The sequence below is a fragment of the Salvelinus namaycush genome, chromosome 21 (genome assembly GCF_016432855.1).
Source record: "Salvelinus namaycush isolate Seneca chromosome 21, SaNama_1.0, whole genome shotgun sequence".
NCBI classification, from domain to species: Eukaryota; Metazoa; Chordata; class Actinopteri; order Salmoniformes; family Salmonidae; genus Salvelinus; species Salvelinus namaycush.
Genome location: NC_052327.1, coordinates 35,105,232 through 35,126,432, shown reverse-complemented (window position 1 = coordinate 35,126,432; position 21,201 = coordinate 35,105,232). Strand labels below are relative to the sequence as shown.

The following is a 21,201-nucleotide window of genomic DNA, read 5'->3' as shown; positions in this document are numbered from 1 at the left end:
TCTAAATTGTTTCAAATTCAGAGTTGTAGACTTGAGTCCAGAGCGCTATTGTAATGCACAATACTGTATTGATTGCTTCTTTTCACATCCATTGTGTCAAAGAATGAACATTCTGTCTGGCCAGGCGGAAAAAAATACAAATTTTCTTATTGTAAAACATAAATATGAAGGAGAAAATGAGGCACAAAGATGAAATAGATTGGAGTTGATTGAACTGTTTCATGACAAGTTGATGCTATTTGAGCGTACTGTTATAAATACATTTGAAAGTGAGATTGCCATTGCCATCTATGACACCGGTTTATCTCTGAAATAATTATATCCACAGATAATAAGAGCCTATTCTCTCTTCAGTATTTGGAGTTGAGATTGGTTGAGCAAAGAGGGGAACAGTGGGCTGAAACAAATCTACCTCCCTCACCACCACAGTGGAGGCTGGTAAGGGAGGATGGCTCATATGGATGGAATGTAATGAATGGTACCCTTACCACCACCTTCCCTTATTCACCACCACTCCCTCCTCTCTATCCCCAATCCCTGGAGTTTAATTAGGCTCTCTAAGCTCTGTCTGAATAATGAAACACCTGAGCACACCTGAATGTCTCTGCTCAAACAGACAGAACGAGACACAGAGAGAGAGAGAGAGGGGGGGGGGGGGGGGGGGTGGAAGGGGAGAGATGATTTGCATTTTGCGCCGTACTTCCTGGTAAGCCTGCCCTCCAAGGCTATGGTATAGAAGAAAATAACATAGATATTTGTCCACAGATGTGAAGATTATAGATTGTATGTCTACAATAATTTACATTCAATAACTGGGCTTACGTCTTTTTTTCTTAAGTGTATGACCATTTGAAATGTGTTTGAAATTCAATGAAAAATACTTTACAAGACTACCATCTAGTGGTGTTTTTACACATTACAGCGGGTCAATTATCCTTCTCCAGGAGAGGAGAGGGATGTGGAAGCGCGAATGAGCAAGGCAGGGGCTAAGGAAATTATATGGGCACTGGTGGTGCAGAGCTGGCAGGAGCAGTGGAACAGCAACACTAAGGACAGGCATCTATTCCCTGTTCAGAGTAAAGTCGGGGAGGATGGTATGAAGGGACAGAAGAGAGGAGGCCATTTTTACAAGGCTACGGGTGGGACACAGCCGGTTTAATAAGTCATTATATGTGATAGGAAACAGGAAGGTGTGATGACCGCAAGGAAACAGAGACATTGGAGGGGTGGGTATGTAAACGTTCCAACAGGAATCCGTTCCAAAAACTTCTTAAAGTACAAGGTTGCCAACAAAGCATACAATGTAACATGATCAATTCACCTAATGTTTGCTAAATAGCTGTTGAATAGGCATCAACTCACCACGTAGCTTATTCTTAATGTTTGTTCATAGGTTACCAGAGTGAGGACAGACATTTTTCGGAGTGAAAAACGTAATTAATTAGCCCACTCCCTGCCCGGTATCGTATTATGCCACGATATAACTTTGTACGCGTTATTTGTGGGCAACCTTGTTATTTACGAAGTTTTTGGATCAGATTCCTGTTGGAACGTTCCAAAAATTATACCCACCAACATTGGAGCATGTGCTGATACAGTGTGGGCAGTATGATAGGGAAAGAGAGACTGAGAATAGGGGAGAATGGGATACAGTAATTGAGTTTAAGTAGCATACTGAGTTGAACATCGTTAGATACAATCACAAATATTTTGTTATATTTTTTAAGAGAAACGTTATTTTGTTATATTTTTTAAGAGAAACGTAGCTGGCAGATAGGATTCAGTTCCTCCCAATAAAGTAGGTGGCGGTAATGCTCCACAACGTTGGATGCCAACTGCCGATAAACGCCAAAGAAGAACACCAGCCGTACCGCCGATAAACCGAACAGAAGAGCGTCAGCTGTATTGACCACGTGACATTTGAAGATGGCTGCCTGCATGGAGAGAAAAATAAATTCAGGTACGTGTCACTATCTCTGGATAACGCAAATAATTAACCCATATGACTCTCCCCATGTCTCTATAAGAGGTATATATGAACGCAATTTCCTATTTAAGAAATGCCTAATTTAATACACGTTAACCCTTCAATATTGCTAAAGAAGTAGCTAGCTGTTCAACTTGCTAGCTATAACTACCTGTAAAATGCAATTCTGACAACTTCTTTTTCAGGATTCACTCATACGGTATCATGACTTTGATGCAAATAAAGTAGCTAAGTAATGTGTATAATGTTTTGGAGTCAGTTATTCACAATGTGATATTGTGCTTGTACTCATTGGGGCCGATTCAGACTTAGGAACTTTACGCCTTTTCTACGCACTTCTCAGTATTTGGTATTCAGACTTACATTATTCAGTCCCATAACGTGCTCTGCAGTTGTGGCTACCAAACATATTTTATTGTGGAGTTTAAATTCAATAGGGTTTTCAGCACATTATTTATCTTAAAGCCATCCCGTTTAAATACGGTGTACCTTTTTTTTTGCTCGAATTTTGTCAACAGACTAGAATATATCGAGAAAATGGTTCAGAATATTAGGGATCAATGAAAGAAAGCCATCAAAATATATGTATATTCCTCTCCGTTTCAGCACCAATTGGTAGATGTAAAAGGGGTACACAGAATCTCTGAATGTCTCCCCTATGTGGAAGCTAGGTAGTAAATTGCAACAGTACTAGGCTGCATTCAAAAGACATTTCCCCGTAACATGGTGGAGACTCACGCTTGAGCATTTTACTTTCGGTTTTGGTCCACCAGCTTCAAACGGTTGTAAAAATGTTATTTTTTGTTATTGAAAATATATTTCACAGCGATTTTAATGGTACACTGATTCCTTACACGACTCAGTGCTTGATTTCTCAGAAACTGAAATTGAGTTAACTCTAGAATTTAATAACCAGGAAATGAGTGGGCTGCTTGACCCGATTTCCGCTAGATAACTCAGCCAAAAAATACAATATAATGCAAAAAATAAAAATTATCCTATGTGTAGCTCCTTTAAAAATAGTCTGATCTTGTAGATTTTTTTAGATTTAGTAAATAATGTAATTTATGAATCAAAAGTTCTACAACCCATGTTGGAATATTAGTGTACATTTTAGTGTACTTTTTCTCTTTCCAGTTAGCGGGTAGATTTGCTTTTAGCCAAATCCTTTTAGAGCCAGCCAAATAATTTCATGTTTTGAAAAGTTATCCTAGATCAGGATTCATTGTTTGAATGGTAAGATGCCAATCATTTGAGTGTGAGTGTACTATGGTAAAGTTGATATGCTTCAGTTAGCCATATGACTGGTTTCACATTTGTCTCCAGCGATTTATAAGGTAAAATAGATCTATAACAAGTGTCATTATTTTTACTATTCCCTTATCCAGATGGATTACTCATTTAACTAGCTCTTATCAATAGCTCTTATCAAGTTGTACATTTAAAATGCATGGAGAATGGTGTTTTTATCGGGGGGAAATAAAGTAGATGCTTTTTCCACTTGGAACTGGCAGGTTGGCTAGACCTTATTCGTGGTTTCTTTGCGCATAAATGTGGAATTATTAGGGAATTAAGTCAAGGTCAGAATACAGCGTATCATCTGTAGACACACCTCCGCCACACCTTCATATATTCTATCTCCACCCCAAACGAATAGCAGGTGAATAGCATGCTGTTCTCATGCTTAAGTTCAAGATCAGAATATGCATAGAGAGAAGTGCATACAAAGTGAATTATGTTCCATTTACGTGCGCTTAACTTTTTTTTTTTGTCATATTGCTTAGTTTTAATGCTCCATTTTTGAGAAGGGGTGAGAATCATATCAAGCAATGTTTAATAAGAGCATGTTTCACTCTCTCCCCTCAGATGAACAGGAGTGGATACTGGAGCCTCTGTGTTTCCCTGAGCAGCCTGCTACAGACATCGGCACCAACGCATCCTCTCATCATGACATGGAGGTGGTGACCTGTGTGCTCTGCTCTCACTTCGCCCCTTTGTCAGAGAAGGACCGCCTCCTAAAGCACCTAGTACTGGAGCACAAGCTGGTCATCGCTGATGTCAAACTCATCGCTGACTTTCCTAAGTATGCAGCAGAGATACTATATTTGTATATATCCTGAGTATACAAAACCATTATTTTCATGACATAAACTGACCAGGTGAAAGCTATGATCCCTTATTGATGTAACTTGTTAAATCCACTTCAATCAGTGTAGATGAAGGGGAGGAGACTGGTTAAAGAAGGATTTTTAAGCCTTTAGACATTGAGACATGGATTGTGTATGTGCCATTCAGAGGGTGAATGGGCAAGACAAAAGATTTAAGTGCCTTTGAACTGGGTATGGTAGTAGGTTCCAGGTGCACCGATTTGTGTCAAGAACTGCAACGCTGCTTGGCTTTTCATGCTCTCAACCGTTTCCCATGTGTATCAAGAATGGTACACCACCCATAGGACATCCAGCCAACCTTGCACAACTGTGGGAAACATTGGAGTCAACATGGGCCAACATCCCTGTGGAACGCTTTCGGTGTTCAGCCATGTGTGGGCCTTGGAGGGCATAGGCCATCCACTGGGGAGTCAGGTCCAGCCAATCAGAATTAGTTGGGTTTTTTTCCCGCAAGAGCTTTATTACAGACAGAAATACACCCCCCCCCCCCCCCCCCCCCCCAGACGATCCCTCAGGTGAAGAAGCCAGATATGGAGGTCGTGGGCTGGCGTGGTTACAAGTGCGGTTTTCTAAAATAACGTTGGAGGCAGCTTGTGGTAGACAAATGAACATTCAATTATTTGTCAACAGCTCTGGTTGACATTCCTGCAGTCATTATGCCAATTGCATGCTCCCTCAACTTGAGACATCTGTGGCATTGTGTTGTGACAAAACTGCACATTTTAAAGTGGCCTTTGTCCACAGCACAAGGTGCACCTGTGTAATGATCATGCTGTTTAATCAGCTTCTTGATATGCCACACCTGTCAGGTGGATGGATTATCTTGGCAAAGGAGAAATGCTCACTAACAGGGATGTAAACAAATTTGTGCACAAAATGAGAGAAATAATCTTTTTGTGGGTATGGGACAACTCTGGGATTTTTTATTTCACCTCATGAAACATGGGATCAACACTTTATGTTGCGTTTTATATTTTTGTTCAGTGTATAAAATATATTTTCTACGGTATGTAGCCTCTCTTGAGTCCTCCTGACCACATAACTAGAATGCATCTATTTCTATGGTCCTTGATTATCAAGTTCCCTATCACAACACAGGTTTGATGTTTGATCTATACAAACCGTTATTAAACAGTAATAGCTGTCATGAAAACTGGGATAATTCACATGGAGAGATTGTCAAGCGTGGCTGGCTACTTTTTGTGTACAGTTCCCTCCCTCTTCTCCAGAGGAAATGTATCACATACTGCCTGTCTATCACACAAAAAAATTAACTGTGTTCTACTGTGTCCATTTCTTTCAGATACATGGAATACTGGAAGAACAGAATCTCTGAGAAACCCATCACAGATTTCTGCAGTGTGATCAAGACTAACTCGCAGGGCCCTGTTGGTAAGTAGTATTAATATACTATAGATAGCCTTGAGGTTCACAATATGGCTGCTTCTACTTTACCCTGTTCTTGCATTATATTATTTAATATACCCTCTTGATGTGCTTTTCAGAAAAACAGGAGCATTACTTCCTTCTGTGTGATGTCCTGCCAGAGGACAGGGTCCTCAGAGAACATCTCCAACAGAAACGACTGGTGAGTTACATTTTAGTCAATTAGGGTTAAGTGCCTTGCTTGACAGATTTTTCACCTAGTCGGTGCTGGGATTTGAACCAGTGACCTTTCAGTTACTGGCCCAACGATCTTAACCGCTATGTTATCTGACAAGTTTTCAGAACAACCTCTATTTTATGTATACACTATACTGTATGTCCCTAGGCTAATATTCACAAAGCATCTTAGAGTAGGAGCGCTGAGCTAGGATCAGGTCTTCCCTGTCTGTAGAAACATTCTTATTATAATCTAAAAGACAAAACTGATCCTACATCAGCACTTCTACCCTGAGACACTGTGACTTCCCACTGGGACTGCATAGTTTAATTTATGCTAGTAACTTACACTGTTGGTCCACAGGAGGAGATCCTGGAGCAACAGCAGAGGGAGAGGGATGACGACAGCTTCCAGCGCATCTGCATGTTCTGCAATGACGAGTTCACTGGGAACAGGTCGTCACTGCTCAACCACATGGCCAGGGAGCACTCGTTCAGCGTGGGACTGCCTGACAACATAGTGTACTGCGTAGAGTTCCTTGACCACCTACAGAGCAAACTGGATAAGTAAGTTAGTTTTTGGAATGGATATCCTTTTTATGTTAATGTTTGTTTATGCTATTTTTATCATTTGAAAAGAAAATTGTCATCTGTAGCCATCTGTAATTTACTAATTGGTAACACTGTAGTAACGTTTTCCAGTACTTTTTGTTTTTCTGTGAAGGAGAATGCTGGTTGGTGTCACACAGACATTAGCATTACTCAACCAAACAATGTTTCACAGAGCTTTGAGTGTTTCATTGTTTTTTGTTCCCAGTCTGCAGTGCCTGTATTGTGAGAAAACATTCAGAGACAAGATGACACTGAAGGATCACATGAGAAAGAAACAGCACCGCAGAATCAATGGCAACAACAGCGAGTATGACTGCTTCTACATCATCAACTACCTGGTACGCTCAGTGTTGTGTGAGAGTATAACTAATATAAATGCATATTGCCATATTTGACCTGAAAATATATTATTTTCACATTTAATTAGTTTAAAGGGTCATCAAATGATGATAGACCATAGTCTTCATCACTTTATCTATTTCCCCTGCTACAGGAGCTGGGGAAAACATGGGAAGAGGTCCAATCTGAGGATGATCGGGAGATGGAGGATGAAGATGAGTAAGGATTGTCCTAGTGACACAGTCATTGTTTGGGATGGTCAAATAGTAGGTTAGATGATTTGTAATCAGTGTTCTCTTGGATTGAATGGTATGCACTTTTGCAGTGTTGTATTTACCATTGAGGAAATGGCTGTCTGTCCTCTCTTCAGTGATTGGTCAGACTGGCAGGCTCACCCAGTGTGTGCTGTGTGCCTGTTCTGTGAGCAGCAGTCAGAGAGCATGGAGAAGATCTACACACACATGGAGGTAACAGTCCCCTTACGCAGTTGTTGACAAATTAGGCCCATGCATTGCCGGTTTGGGAACAGCTACTTCAATATGGTTCATGGATCTGTTTTTCTTCACCATGCATTTTCAGGAAAGCCATGGATTTGATCTGCACAAGTTGAAGACTGAACTCAGTGAGTAATATTGCACACCTGCTATGCTTTGTTGTACAAAACCCACCATAAAAACAAACACGTACATCCATCAAAATGAATGGGCATACCAGTTCTTCCCATACTAGGGCTACATTTACAGGCAGCTGAGTTATATTTTTCCACTAATTGGTCTTTTGACCAATCAGATGAGCTCTTTTGCCAATAATTAGGCAAGGGATCATAATTTGGTTGTGTGTATAAATGCAGCCTAAGTGGCCTGATAAGCATGTCTTCTCCCAGATCTGCGCTTCTACCAGCAGGTCAAACTGGTAAACTACATCAGACGAGAGATCCACCAGTGCCGTTGCTACGGTTGCCAGGAAAAGTTTGGGTCCAAACCTGAGGTTATACGTCATGTAATGGAGGCAGGTCACGTGATGCAGCTACCAGAGACGTCAACCTGGGACCAACCACAGTAAGTCTGGAGCTCTCATAAGTGATGTGCATGGAAAATGTATTGTTTACTTGTAATATTGTTAACTAAAACCATATTAAGAACAATAACAAGACTATTGTTTTACTACAGTTTAAAAGTGATGTGTTATTGGAATGCTGAATGAATGGTATTGTTAATTGCTCAACTCTCCATCTGGTGGCTATTGTAACTGTTTCTGATGTCTAAGTGCCAGTCATTACAGCCCATTCTCCAATCCAGGTATTACTTCCCCACCTATGAGAACGACGCCCTCCTCTGTGCCTTGTCGGACAGTGACAGTGAATCAGAACACACAGGCCCTTGGGGAGACGTCCCTGTCATAGCTGAGGACATCTCTAACCTGAAAGTCCTGAAGCAGACTAGCGTCCTCAGCCACCTTCTGAAGAACACAGACAGCTCTAGTTAAAAAGCTGGATGGATGGACCAATGATGTTATAAACTCAGTGGAGGATGCTCAGGGGAGAACGGCTCATAGAGGGACACAGTGCAACAACTTCTTGCTTCGCTGTATCTCCAACAAGCCAGTGATGCTCATCACACTGTGCACTTAGCAGAGGGGCACACATGTGCAGAAATGAACATGGCCTGTTTCACAAGAATTTCCTGAGCCTGGACTACATTTATGTATGATTTAATGTCGTACATGGTGATTTGTACCAAGTATAACATACCTGCAGGTGGATTTAAGTTTCATACAGTATGATTGCTGACAAACGTGACCTCACTGCAGAGATGTGACAATTGCTGAATGTAAATAAACATTATGAATATACTATAACTGATGGTTCCCTCTCGTTTAGCTTGCTTATACAATAGCTGTATGAATGGCAGGTAGCCTAGTGGTTAGAGCGTTGGACTAGTAACAGAAAGGTTGCAAGATCGAATCCCCGAGCTGACATGGTAAAAATCTGTCGTTCTGCCTCTGAACAAGGCAGTTAACCCACTGTTCCTAGGCCATCATTGAAAATAAGAATTTGTTCTTAACTTACTTGCCTAGTTAAATAAAGGTAAAATAAAAAAACACAACACTACATTTTCTAAACCCCGAGCTGCAATAAAGTAAAAAACAGTCTACAGATTAAATTGGAATCTGTCTGTTACTTAATAGAGGGGATGGACGTCCATTTTCTAGTGCTTTTTGTCAGCCTTGGTGGTCTTAACATGAATAATGTGTTGTGTGGCTTTGTCCAGAACCACCTGCCGTATAGTCGACCCTAAACTGCAAAGTACTGTGTCTCCACCACGTCGTTCACATCAGGACTCACATTCAAACACGTCACTGAAACAGACAAACACACAGAAGTAACACATTTTGGATAAGTAATACGTTCAGTTAAAATACATCACAAAATCATAAGCAATGCATCCTGTCAAGACGTTTCAGTATTTGGAAATGTCGAAGTCAGATTATTTTCAGTATTTTAGAGGAAAACTTTACCTTAGCATCTCCACTGAGACATGGCTGAAGCAGGTGTGTAAGTTGAGTTTAAATGTCACATGCAGCGTATTACATTTCAGGGCACTGAAAACCTAAGCACAGAGAATACCTTCTGTAAGTCATGGTCCCCTCAAATGCACAAAAAATGTAAAACAATTCTTTCACGAGTTCCAGAAGGCAAGCTTAATCAAGCCAAGCTCAATGATTTCAAAGAAAATATCTGCCCCCACCCCATCTCCTCACATCAGAGTGTGAGCTACCCGTCCCAGGGACATCAAGGATTTGTTGATGACTGCGGTCTCGACCAGTCTGTCGTTTGGCTTCTGTCTTGGCGATGAGCTCGGACCCCGCCAAGTCACACAGGGTCAGGGTATTGTGAGACGACACAATCTGTACCCTCCACAGTCAGGGTGAGCAACAGGTGGACCGAGAGCTGAAGAGGGAGAGGCTCTTCCTAGCAATGGGTTCACAACCATACTGGTATTGACATGACTTGAGGTAGGCCTACCTTTTATGTTTATTTTGGTTGAGCCAATCTTTCTATTTTCCCCATTTCCATCACGTTCAGAATGCCGTCCTCCGTCTTCACCTCGACGTGGGTCAGCCCAGACACAGAGATGGACTTCCCCTAGGTCAATATCTCTAATGAACTGGTGGGACTTTGATAGGAGATCATTTAGGTCAGGGTTTCCCAAACCGGGTCCTGGGGCACCTCCTAGGTACACGTTTTGTTTTTTGTCCTAGCACTACACAGCTGATTTAAATAACCAAAGCTTGATTATGAGTTGGTTATTTGAATCACCTGTGTAGTGCTAGTGCAAAATCCTAAATATGCACCCAGGGTGGGCCCCAGGACTGAGTTAGGGAATCTCTGGTATAGGCTGTCATTGTAGATTTCCAACATGTGTGTAAGTCGTCCTAGAGCATGTCTGACCATAGGCTAGAATGCAGACGCTACTGTATATCCATCCGCACAAGACCTTACTATGGGCAGGGTCCCTTCAAATACTTCCTCCTGCATGGAGAGACAAATTGAGAGAGCACACCGGCACAATATCTAATACCATCACAAAAACAAATATTCTAATCACAAGAGGTTGGTGGCACCTTAATTGGGGAGGATGGGCTCGTGGTAATGGCTGGAATGATCTCAAACATAAAAAAACATGGTTTCCATGTGTTTGATGCCATTCCATTTGCTCCGTTCCAGACATTACGAGCTGTCCTCCCCTCAACAGCCTCCTGTGGCCCTAATCCATTGGGTTCTGTGTTTCAATTAAATTCACCTACCTGTGAGGTGCTGAAGGGTTAAACTTGATCAAATAGTAACTTATTCTTGGTTCCCTTGTTGTTGACCAGATGCTCCTGGTCTGAGTATCCGCCAGTGTCCCCCTGGAGCTTCAGCAGCTTGTTGTAGAGGACCTCCTTGTAGAGCAGGAATGGGTTGTGGGGGCCACAAAAAATCTGAACTTATCATGGGGGGGGGGGGGGGGCGCAGTGGTCCACGGGTCTGCATACCCACATCCATACCCCCAACTTGCGGTAAAAACAATTTATCTCCCCCCTTTAACAGTATGCTTAGGGTCATTGTCCTGCTGGAAGACTGAAACAGGTTTCCTTCAAGAATTTCCCTGTATTTAGCACCATCCATCATTCCTTCGATTCTGAACAGTTTCCCAGTCCCTGCCGATGAAAAACACCCCCACAGCATGATGCTGCAACCACCATGCTTCACTGTGGGGATGAGGTTCACGGGGTAATGAGAGGTGTTGGGTTTGCACCAGACATAGCATTTTCCTTGATGGCCAAAAAACTCAATTTTATTCTCATTTGACCAGAGTAACTTCTTCCATATGTTTGGGGAGTCTCCCATATGCCTTTTGGCAAACACCAAACGTGTTTGCTTAATTTCTTTAAGCAATGGCTTTTTTCTGGCCACTCTTCCATAAAGCCCAGCTCTGTGGAGTGTATGGCTTAAAGTGGTCCCATGGACAGATACTCCAATCTCCGCTGTGGAGTTTTGCAGGTCCTTCAGGGTTATCTTTGGTCTCCTTGTTGCCTCTCTGATTAATTCCCTGGTCCGTGAGTTTTTGTGGGTGGCCCTCTCTTGGCAGGTTTGCTGTGGTGCCATATTCTTTCCATTTTTTAATAATGGATTTAATGGTGCTCTGTGGGATTTTCAAAATGTCTGATATTTTTTTAGAACCCAAACCTGATCTGGGTTTCTCCACAACTTTGTCCCTGAAGAGCTCCTTGGTCTTCATGGTGCCGCTTGCTTGGCGTTGGCCCTTGCTTAGTGGTGTTGCAGACTCCGGGGCCTTTCAGAACCAGTGTACAGTCGTGACCAAAAGTTTTGAGAATGACACAAATATTAATTTCCACAAAGTTTGCTGCTTCAGTGTCTTTAGATATTTTTGTCAGATGTTACTATGGAATACTGAAGTATAATTACAAGCATTTCATAAGTGTCAAAGGCTTTTATTGACAATTACATGAAGTTGATGCAATGCAGAGTCAATATTTGCAGTGTTGACCCTTCTTTTTCAAGACCTCTGCAATCCGTCCTGGCATGCTGTCAATTAACTTCTGGGCCACATCCTGACTGATGGCAGCCCATTCTTGCAAAGTCAATGCTTGGAGTTTGTCAGAATTTGTGGGTTTTTGTTTGTCCACCCGCCTCTTGAGTATTGACCACAAATTCTCAATGGGATTAAGGTCTGGGGAGTTTCCTGGCCATGGACCCAAAATATTTATGTTTTGTTCCCCGAACTACTTAGTTATCACTTTTGCCTTATGGCAAGGTGCTCCATCATGCTGGAAAAGGCATTGTTCGTCACCAAACTGTTCTTGGATGGTTGGGAGAAGTTGCTCTCGGAGGATGTGTTGGTACCATTCTTTCTTCATGGCTGTGTTCTTAGGCAAAATTGTGAGTGAGCCCTCTCCCTTGGCTGAGAAGCAACCCCACACATGAATGGCCTCAGGATGCTTTACTGTTGGCATGACACAGGACAGATGGTAGCGCTCACCTTGTCTTCTCCGAACAAGCTTTTTCTGGATGCCCCAAACAATTGTAAAGGGGATTCATCAGAGTAAATGACTTAACCCCAGTCCTCAGCAGTCCAATTCCTGTACCTTTTGCAGAAAATCAGTCTGTCCCTGATGTTCTTCCTGGAGAGAAGTGGTTTCTTTGCTGCCCTTCTTGACACCAGGCCATCCTCCAAAAGTCTTTGCCTCACTGTGCATGCAGATGCACTCACACGTGCCTGCTGCCATTCCTGAGCAAGCTCTGTATTGGTGGTGCCCCGATCCCGCAGCTGAATCAACTTTAGGAGACGGTCCAGGCGCTTGCTGGACTTTCTTGGGCGCCCTGAAGCCTTCTTCACAACATTTGAACCGCTCTCCTTGAAGTTCCTGATGATCCGATAAATGGTTGATTTAGGTGCAATCTTACTGGCAGCAATATCCTTGCCTGTGAAGCCCTTTTTGTGCAAAGCAATGATGACAACACGTGTTTCCTTGCAGGTAACCATGGTTGACAGAGGAAGAACAATGATTCCAAGCACCACCCTCCTTTTGAAGCTTCCAGTCTGTTATTCGAACTCAATCAGCATGACAGAGTGATCTCCAGCCTTGTCAACACTCACACCTGTGATAACGAGAGAATGTCAGCTGGTCCTTTTGTGGCAGGGCTGAAATGCAGTGGAAATGTTTTTGGGGGATTCAGTTCATTTGCATGGCAAAGAGGGACTTTGCAATTAATTGCAATTCATCTGATCACTCTTCATAACATTCTGGAGTATATGCAAATTGCCATCATACAAACTGAGACAGCAGACTTTGTGAAAATTAATATTTGTGTCATTCTCAACTTTTGGCCACGACTGTATATATACTGAGATCATGTGACAGATCGATTGCACACAGGTGGACTTTATTTAACTAATAATGTGACTTCTGAAGGTAATTGGTTGCACCGGATCTTATTTAGGGGCTTCATAGCATAGGGGGTGAATACATATGTGCGTACCACTTTCCATTTTTTTCACTTCACCAATTTGGACTATTTTGTGTATGTCCATTACACGAAATCCAAAATAAAATCCATTTAAACTACAGGTTGTAATGCAAGAAAATAGGAAAAACACCAAGGGGATGAACACTTTTGCATGGCACTGTATGTGAGTCCCCAGGACTAGGGGGTCCTGATTTGAAAAACACTGCATTAACATTGTTTGTTCCAAATCCGTAAACTCCGTCAATATCTCGCCTAATATTCTCTGATAGCCTGAAAGGAGGTGGTTGGCTGCATTACAGACTAATTGACACTTAATGACCTTATGAAGAGATTACAGAAAAGAACTGCCAGTGTATGCATTTCACAGCAAAGTGGAATAGACAGGCCTAGTTTATTGCATACCAGCAGAGTGCATAATTTGTCCACTGAAACAGTACCATAATGTGTCTGTATATCAATCAATTAAAAACACTGAAATCTCCATTTTTATTGCATAGTTGAGACTTCCATCAATGCTTAAGATTAAAACATGTCCATACATATACAGTTGATTAGGCTAAGCTTGCATATCTAAATCACTGTATATGATATGATAAACCCCAGAACACAATCATGCATAAATGCAAGATCACATCCTACATTGGGTCCATATTCCTCCAGGTAGTGCAATCAGTATAGGTACAGTAACAACCCTCAGACTCCCTGAGGTAATTATAGTAGATACCAGACGTCCCAAAAGCAGTATAAACAAAGTTATTCATACAAAAGAAATGAATAGCAGATGTGAAACAGCAGTGAAAGGGAAAGGGGGATACCTAGTTAGTTGTACAACTGAATGCATTCAACTGAAATGTGTCTTCCGCATTTAACCCAACCCCTCTGAATCCGAGAGGTGTGGAGTGCTGCCTTAATCGACGTCCACGTCTTCGGCGCCCAGGTAACAGTGGGTTAACTGCCTTGCTCAGGGGCAGAACGACAGATTTTTACCTTGTCAGCTCTGGGATTCGATCCAGCAACCTTTCGATATTCTTCAAAGCTTTGACATAAAGTAGTTAATTAAAAGCTGAATATACAAATAGGCCTAGGTGTATGGAAACACATGGATAGCAATCAAATATGAAAGTATCGAATTAGAAATCCACATGCCACTCTTGAAAATAAATTAAATACCTATTATCCTAATACAATATCTTAGTAACCTGATATCCTTTTTTGAACAGGGACAAAAAGGCCATTTGTGAAAAATATCAGATTTACAAAGCTGGATGGGGGCATGCATTGGTCATAATTCATGAATAGTGCAATCAGTGTAACCACTGCAACTTTTTGTTGTTTGAAAATCCAATCTGGGAGAGTGACAATATGATACCACTTCACTACAGCAGCAGGGCTTCTCAGCCTGAAATTGTGATAAACAGGGAAAAAGAGGTATACATTTCAATTAGAATTTTTAGAGAGATTGAATTAATAGAAAAGTTTAAAAAAGGTGGGAATATGCCGGTACAACTGGAGTTCAGAGAACGGTACAACTACCCCAATAAACCCACCAAAAGACTAGAAATGAATTGATTTAAAATAAAACTGTAATCAAATAACCACCACTAATGAATCTATAGAATGACTTGTAAGGAATAGCCAAACAATAATTTGGGATAAAAACATGTAGTACTACATCAAAATACCATAGTACATCAAAATCAGGAACCTCATATCAGTAACTTTGTACTTTAGCACACATAAGCAAAACATATAGCTCACACACACAATCTGTAACTGTCTAGTTAGTCATTAAAAGGAAAACATGGGATTTCAGCATGCTAGCAGATACCCAGACTTCCACTCATTGTGCTAATGCTAGTGACCTCTAACTTCCTTCATACTGGACACAGAGACATGATATCCACAAGTTCATCTGACTCTGGGGAAGTAGATAAAGGGCCTCATTGCCAAACTCCCAAAGTTTCCTTTAAGATTTCACAATCAACAGCTGCCTTCACTGAGGGTCCTAAAAACTCAGCGATCAATATCACACAACCAATCAATCAATTACAAAAACTGATTTAGAAAACATTTCTGTACGGTGAAAAACGTGTAAATACAAAGTGAAGAAGCCTTAGACAGTATGGTTCATACAGAGGTGAATTTCTAAGATTTTACCAACTTGAACCCTTGGCCAGTGTCTAGTATGGCCGGGGGAAACCAGTTGAGTTTGACCCTTTTAAGGCACCGTAGGCAGACACTGCATAGCCAAAGCAGGTTCAGCCCCCCACACCAGAGCGCTAACTGGACCACGGGGTAGGTCATCCTGGGGAAGTACATCCTCCAGTGTTGAGTGACATCACTTTCTGTGGGCAGGTGCAGTGTGTAATCACTCCAGTGCTTAGAGATGCCGTAGGCAGCGGTGACAGTCCTTCCCCTCTCCGACCACTGGACAGTGCTGTCTGCATTGCAGTTGTACTCCACCCACTGAGAGGTGAAGTCCCCAAGCTGGGGGGTGTCCTGGAGCTCAATATCCGTGGCTCGGGCTAGCTGGGCCCCCTGCACCGCCACATAAAGCCCCCCCACCTTCCTTACCTCCTTCACCCAGGGTAGGGAGTTCTCACTGTCCAGGACCAGGATGAGGCGGGAGCAGGAGTCACTGTTCTTCTCCCTCCACCATTCCAGGATCTTGTCCAGTTGAAGGCTGCCCCCTCCTGACAGACAACCACAGCACAGGGCAGAGTTAGAGAGAGAGCAGTAGAATGCTGTGGTGGATAGTACTTTATTTTGTGGTTTCAGTACCATAAAATAATGTGCTACAGAGAGTGAGTTAAAGTAACTGAGCTTCACAGAATGACAAAACTTCTAAGTGATTGGTACCTGCTAGTGCCCACTCTCCGCTGCGGTGGGTATGCCCACTGTAAAACACCACATAGGTGTCATGGCGAGGCCCATCGGCTGTGCAGAGCTCCATGAAGGCTTTGAGCTTCACCTGTAGGGCTTCCAGAGTCACCCCGCTGGTGGAGTAGTCGCAGCCGAACGTCTCGATCATGTGGTGGGAGAAGAAATTCTGTATACTGTTCAACATGCCCGTGGAATGCATGTTCAACATATGTACCTGATCCGGAGGTAACAGAGTGGGCTGCCCATCAGGACTGCAAGGGAGAGAGGGAATGAAAGGGTGAAGAGAAGGGAAGGAGTGAGGATGATTGCAGTAAGGGTATGTGAAATTAAAGACTGTAGAAAAGTATGCGCCTGTGTGTTGAGTAAGTATAGTATAGTTTGTACTGTACAGTGCCTTCAGAAAGTATTCATACCCCTTGACTTGTTACACATTTTGTTGTGTTACAGCCTGAATTCAAAATGGATTAAATATTTTTTTCCCCTTACCCATCTACACACAATACCCCTGGACAAAGTGGGAAAAAAAAAATAGAAATTTTTGAAAAAGTATTGACAATTAAATACAATAGTATCTCATTTATATAAGTATTCACACACTTGAGTCAATACATGTTAGAATCACCTTTGGCAATGATTACAGCTGTGAGTGTTTCTGGGTAAGTCACTAAGAGCTTTCCACGCCTGGATTGTACAATATTTGCACATTATTATTTTAAAAATTCTTCCAAGCTCTGTCAAGTAGGTTGTTGATCATTGCTAGACAGCCATTTTCAATACGATTTAAGTCAAAACTGTAACTAGGTCACTCGGGAACATTTGATGTCGTCTTGGTAAAGCATCTCCAGTATATATTTGGCCTTGTTTTAGGTTATTGTCTTGCTGAAAGGTGAATTGGTCTCTCCGTGTCTGTTGGAAAGCAGATTGAGCCAGGTTTTCCTCTAGAATTTTGCCTGTGCTTAGCTCTATTCCGTTTATTTTTTATCCTGAAAAACTCCCCAGTCCTTAATGATTACAAGCATACCAATGTTCCCTCTAATATGTGGTGTTCAATGCAGGCCTACATTGCATGAGACCTTTAGAAAACATTTTTAGATTATGAAGGGCTTGACATTAATTAATGATCTTTTACTTGATCTGTAACACCATGGGCCAAATAGGTGACTGTAAATTGCATTGTATTGTGAGATGCAAGAAACCACTTTACAAAATATAATGAATTGTTATTACCATACAGAGAATTTGATAATGTAGGCTACCCCTCTGCCTATTTGCATAATCAAGCCTGTCTCAAAATACAACACCGCCCCTTGAATTAAAACATAAACTTTTTTTTCCTCTCACCTGACTGGCTTTACATCAACAGCTTGAAATGTAGCCTACCCATTTTGTGCTCTTGTAGTAAAGTAAATTTATTTGCCACATTTCTTGCAGTATTACTTTAGTGCTTTGTTGCAAACGGGATGCATGTTTTGGAATATTTTTTTTCTGTACTGGCTTCCTTCTTTTCACTCTGTCATTTAGGTTAGTATTGTTGAGTAACTACAATGTTGTTGATCCATCCTCAGTTTTCTCCTATCACAGCCATTCAACTCTGTAACTGTTTTAAAGTCCCCATTGGCCTCATGGTGAAATCCCTGAGCGGTTTCCTGCCACTCCGGCAGCTGAGTTAGTAAAGACGCCTGTATCTTTGTAGTGACTGGGTGTATTGATACACCATCCAACGTGTAATTAATTACTTCACCATGCTCAAAAGGATATTCAATGTCTGCTTTTTCTTTTACCCATCTACCAATAGGTATCCTTCTTTGCAAGGCATTGGAAAACCTCCCTGGTCTTTGTGATTGAATCTGTGTTTGAAATTCACTGCTCGACTGAGGGACCTTACAATTATGTGTTGGGTACAGAAATTAGGTAGTCATTCAAAAATCATGTTAAATACTATTATTGCACACAGAGTAAGTCCATGCAACTTATTATGTAACTTGTTAAGCAAATTTTTAACTCCTGGACTTAAGGCTTGCCATAACAAAGGGGTTGAATACTTATTGACTCAAGACATTTCAGCTTTTCGTTTTTAATTCATTTGTAAATATTTAAAATAAAACGTTGACATTATGAGGGTATTGTGTACAGTCCAGTGACATAAAATCTCAATTTAATCAATTTTAAATTCAGGCTGTAACAAGAAAATGTGGAAAAAGTCAAGGGGTGTGAATACTTTCTGAAGGCACTGTATATATTTGGGTGTCCACTATCCATACATTCCTACCTGCAATAGTTGGTGGGGATGACCACTGCATACCCCACACATGTGCCGCCTAGGCAGTTCCCCAGCTCATAGAAGAGGCCGTGGAACAGAGACTCCAGAGCCAGGACCAGCAGGAGCATACTCATAAAGATACTGCTGGAGGACTGAAACACAGACACAATGGGTCACATTCACACACTAACCAAAAAAGTAGGACTATTAAGTTGAGAAGATGGCTCTGAATATCTATGACCTCAAAAACTATGGGAAAGTGTCCAATCTCAATTTATTTTACGCCAGTTAACCTAGCTTATCAATAAAACAAACAGACTAAGTTATATGAGCCATTAAGGTATAACATAGCTGGTCTGGACTGAATAACAGTGCTATATCAATGACTGGAGACATACCTGCCATGATAAAGCAGCCAGGATGACGGTGGACACCAGACTGAAGAGCACCAGGCGTTCAGAGATGAGACAGAAGTGTCTGACTCCTTTAGAGGCCATAACCTTGTCTAGGCAGCTGCTCCCGGCTCCCTGGGCCAGACACACCCTCTGGCAGTCACTCAGCTTGGTGTGGAAGCCCCACAGAGTGATGATGAACACCACGTGACAGATGGCCCAGAACACCCCACTCAGCATGAAGCCCGGGATCATCAGGTACCACCGGTCCAGGTCCACCAGCTTCAGGGCTGCCAGGATCAAGAAGCCCACCTGGGAACAAGGACCACAATGGAAGTAAGTCTACTGTTGACTCTGTTTTTATCCTCAATTATTTTTTGTGTGCATCATTGTACTCACATGGCTGGGGAAACTCTATATGCATTTTAAATGTATCAAATAAAATTAATTCAAATCACCTCCGCCAGGAGCAAAGGCAGGAGGGACAGCCTGCGCCACAGCCCCCTCCAGGCAAGGTAGGGCAGCCAGCGCTCGGTCACCGACAGCCCACTGAAGTACACGTCCAGCAAGGGGTCGCAGATCAGCTGGCTGAAGAAACATGACAGGGCGAAGGGGTTGGTGGTGATGCCCAGCGCCTTGAAGAACAGCACCGCAGTGATGATGGAGAAGCAGACCAGGTTGGGCAGGGCCAGGAGAGCCTTCATGCGCAGGGCCACCATCAGAGTAGCCAGGGCCACCACTAGCACCACTACACTCATGGACTTCTGGATGAATAAGACAGTACTGGCGATGGCAAAGCCTGCCAGCTCTAGGGCCTCTGCTGAGGTGAGGAAGGCAGGGCGGTACCTGGTGCAGCCGCACATCCTCTCCAGCAAAGCCCACAGCGTCCTCAAGACAACACTGGCCAGCAGGAGGTAGTTGGTGGCTTGCTCTTTGATGTTGCTCTCCAGAGTGGGGTTGTTGAGGAAACACAGGAGGCCAAGCAGGAAGCCAAACCACAGGTGGAGGAGGCTCAGGCTGACTTTTTCCATGCTGAAGTAATAGTACAGTATGCTTGCTATCCCGAGGACAAACAGGGCCAGAACAAATATGATGAGGATCATGGGTTCCTCAGTCTTCTCCCATCGCACATAGAGCCCCAGGCAGAGAGCCACCAGCAGGTTCAGACCAGACAGGTAGCCCAGACATCTGACAGAGGACCACATGTTAACCTCTCCGTTGACCTCCTCCAGTCTGGTCATCGCTGCATGCAGACAGTGACTGACACAGTACCGTAAGCGACACATTTTGATATGTAGGAGTAGCTAACAGTTAGTTACAGCTGGTAACGTTATTGGTTAACAGTTCAGAGGCAATTAAAACCTTTCCATGAAGCTAACTTAGCTAGCTAGATTGCAAGACTATGGCGAAAAAAGTCACTCACTAGCTAGCAACCTTGAACTAACAGAGCAGCAAACTTTGAGCTAGTGATAGGTAGTCTAAGCTAGCTAACGTTAGCTAGAAGTTACTAGCTACTTAGCTAGTTTTTGCTAGTTAGCTAGCTACATGATTTTTGCTAGTTAGCTAGCTACATGATTTGCCGGTAGCTAGCTTGCAGTTGTACGACTTGCAGATGGTACGCTTGATTACATGGTCCCTTTGCTGTTTCTCTTCTTTGTGTGTAAATAGATACGTCTCATACAAACCTAGCTAGCCCAAATTAATTTATTTCACTTGAAGGAGCAGGAGACAAAAATACTTATTTTCCACTTCGAAAACTTTTCGGTCAAATGACTGCCGCCATCAAACTAGAACGGCGACTACGTCACTACGGCAAATCAGTAGTACAAAGTGGCGGAGAGGAAAGTCGAAGTATGGAAATTCATAAAGTGTGATGACTAATCAATAAATCTAGACGTACTGTAAATGAGGCTATTCCACTGAATATACAATTACTTTATCAATATAGGTTAAACCATACTACACATTGATATACTTATGCCCTAACTAACATGATCAACACCTAGTCAGCAGATTGTAACGGGCTAATGTGATGCTCAATTAGCCGTTACAGGACAGGTACTGTTTGGCGTAGCAGAGAATTTTAGACCAACCTTGGCCATACCCTCTTCGTTCGAGTCACCCAAACATGTATCTTCTAGAATGTTGGTGTCCAGTTGCAGGTGGTTCCCTTGAATTTAGAAAATGTTCCAGTATTAAAATAAATACAAATGTTGTAATCCAACAATGCATATACCACTATCTTGTCTACTTCATATCTTCTCTCATTGATTAAGAAGGTTGAGTCCACCCGAAACTGCCGTTTGTCATGACACTCACTGGTGTCGATCAATGAGAGAAGATTTGAAATAGAAACAGATCGTAGCGTACCCATCATTGGATTACTTCATGAAGCAAAAACATTTTAATAACAGGATTTTCTAAAT

The 21,201-nt window shown here is 42.3% G+C and overlaps 2 protein-coding genes across 4 annotated transcripts; one reads left to right on the top strand and one right to left on the bottom strand.

Moving 5' to 3' along the window:
• The first annotated feature begins 1,832 nt into the window (after positions 1–1,832).
• On the top strand, positions 1,833–8,565 carry znf277 (zinc finger protein 277). Of its 3 annotated transcripts, none has more exons than XM_039017623.1 (11): positions 1,833–1,960; positions 3,854–4,070; positions 5,459–5,547; positions 5,661–5,743; positions 6,122–6,324; positions 6,575–6,707; positions 6,863–6,927; positions 7,079–7,175; positions 7,288–7,330; positions 7,592–7,766; positions 8,007–8,565. In XM_039017623.1, exons 1-11 carry the CDS (start codon positions 1,927–1,929, stop codon positions 8,191–8,193), a joined length of 1,326 nt encoding a protein of 441 aa, XP_038873551.1. In that variant the 5' UTR covers positions 1,833–1,926; the 3' UTR covers positions 8,194–8,565. The 3 variants fall into 3 exon arrangements, with proteins under 3 accessions (XP_038873551.1, XP_038873550.1, XP_038873552.1); XM_039017622.1 differs by having other exon boundaries at positions 7,034–7,175; XM_039017624.1 differs by lacking the exon at positions 7,288–7,330 and having other exon boundaries at positions 7,034–7,175; positions 7,609–7,766.
• A 5,611-nt stretch (positions 8,566–14,176) lies between these two features.
• tmem168b (transmembrane protein 168b) lies at positions 14,177–20,557 on the bottom strand. Its single transcript, XM_039017620.1, has 5 exons — positions 19,234–20,557; positions 18,782–19,087; positions 18,393–18,535; positions 16,100–16,374; positions 14,177–15,933 (listed from the first exon to the last, which is right to left on the bottom strand). The coding sequence occupies exons 1-5, from the start codon at positions 20,059–20,061 to the stop codon at positions 15,386–15,388; spliced, it is 2,100 nt and encodes a 699-aa protein (XP_038873548.1). The 5' UTR covers positions 20,062–20,557; the 3' UTR covers positions 14,177–15,385.
• Between the last annotated feature and the right edge of the window lie 644 nt (positions 20,558–21,201).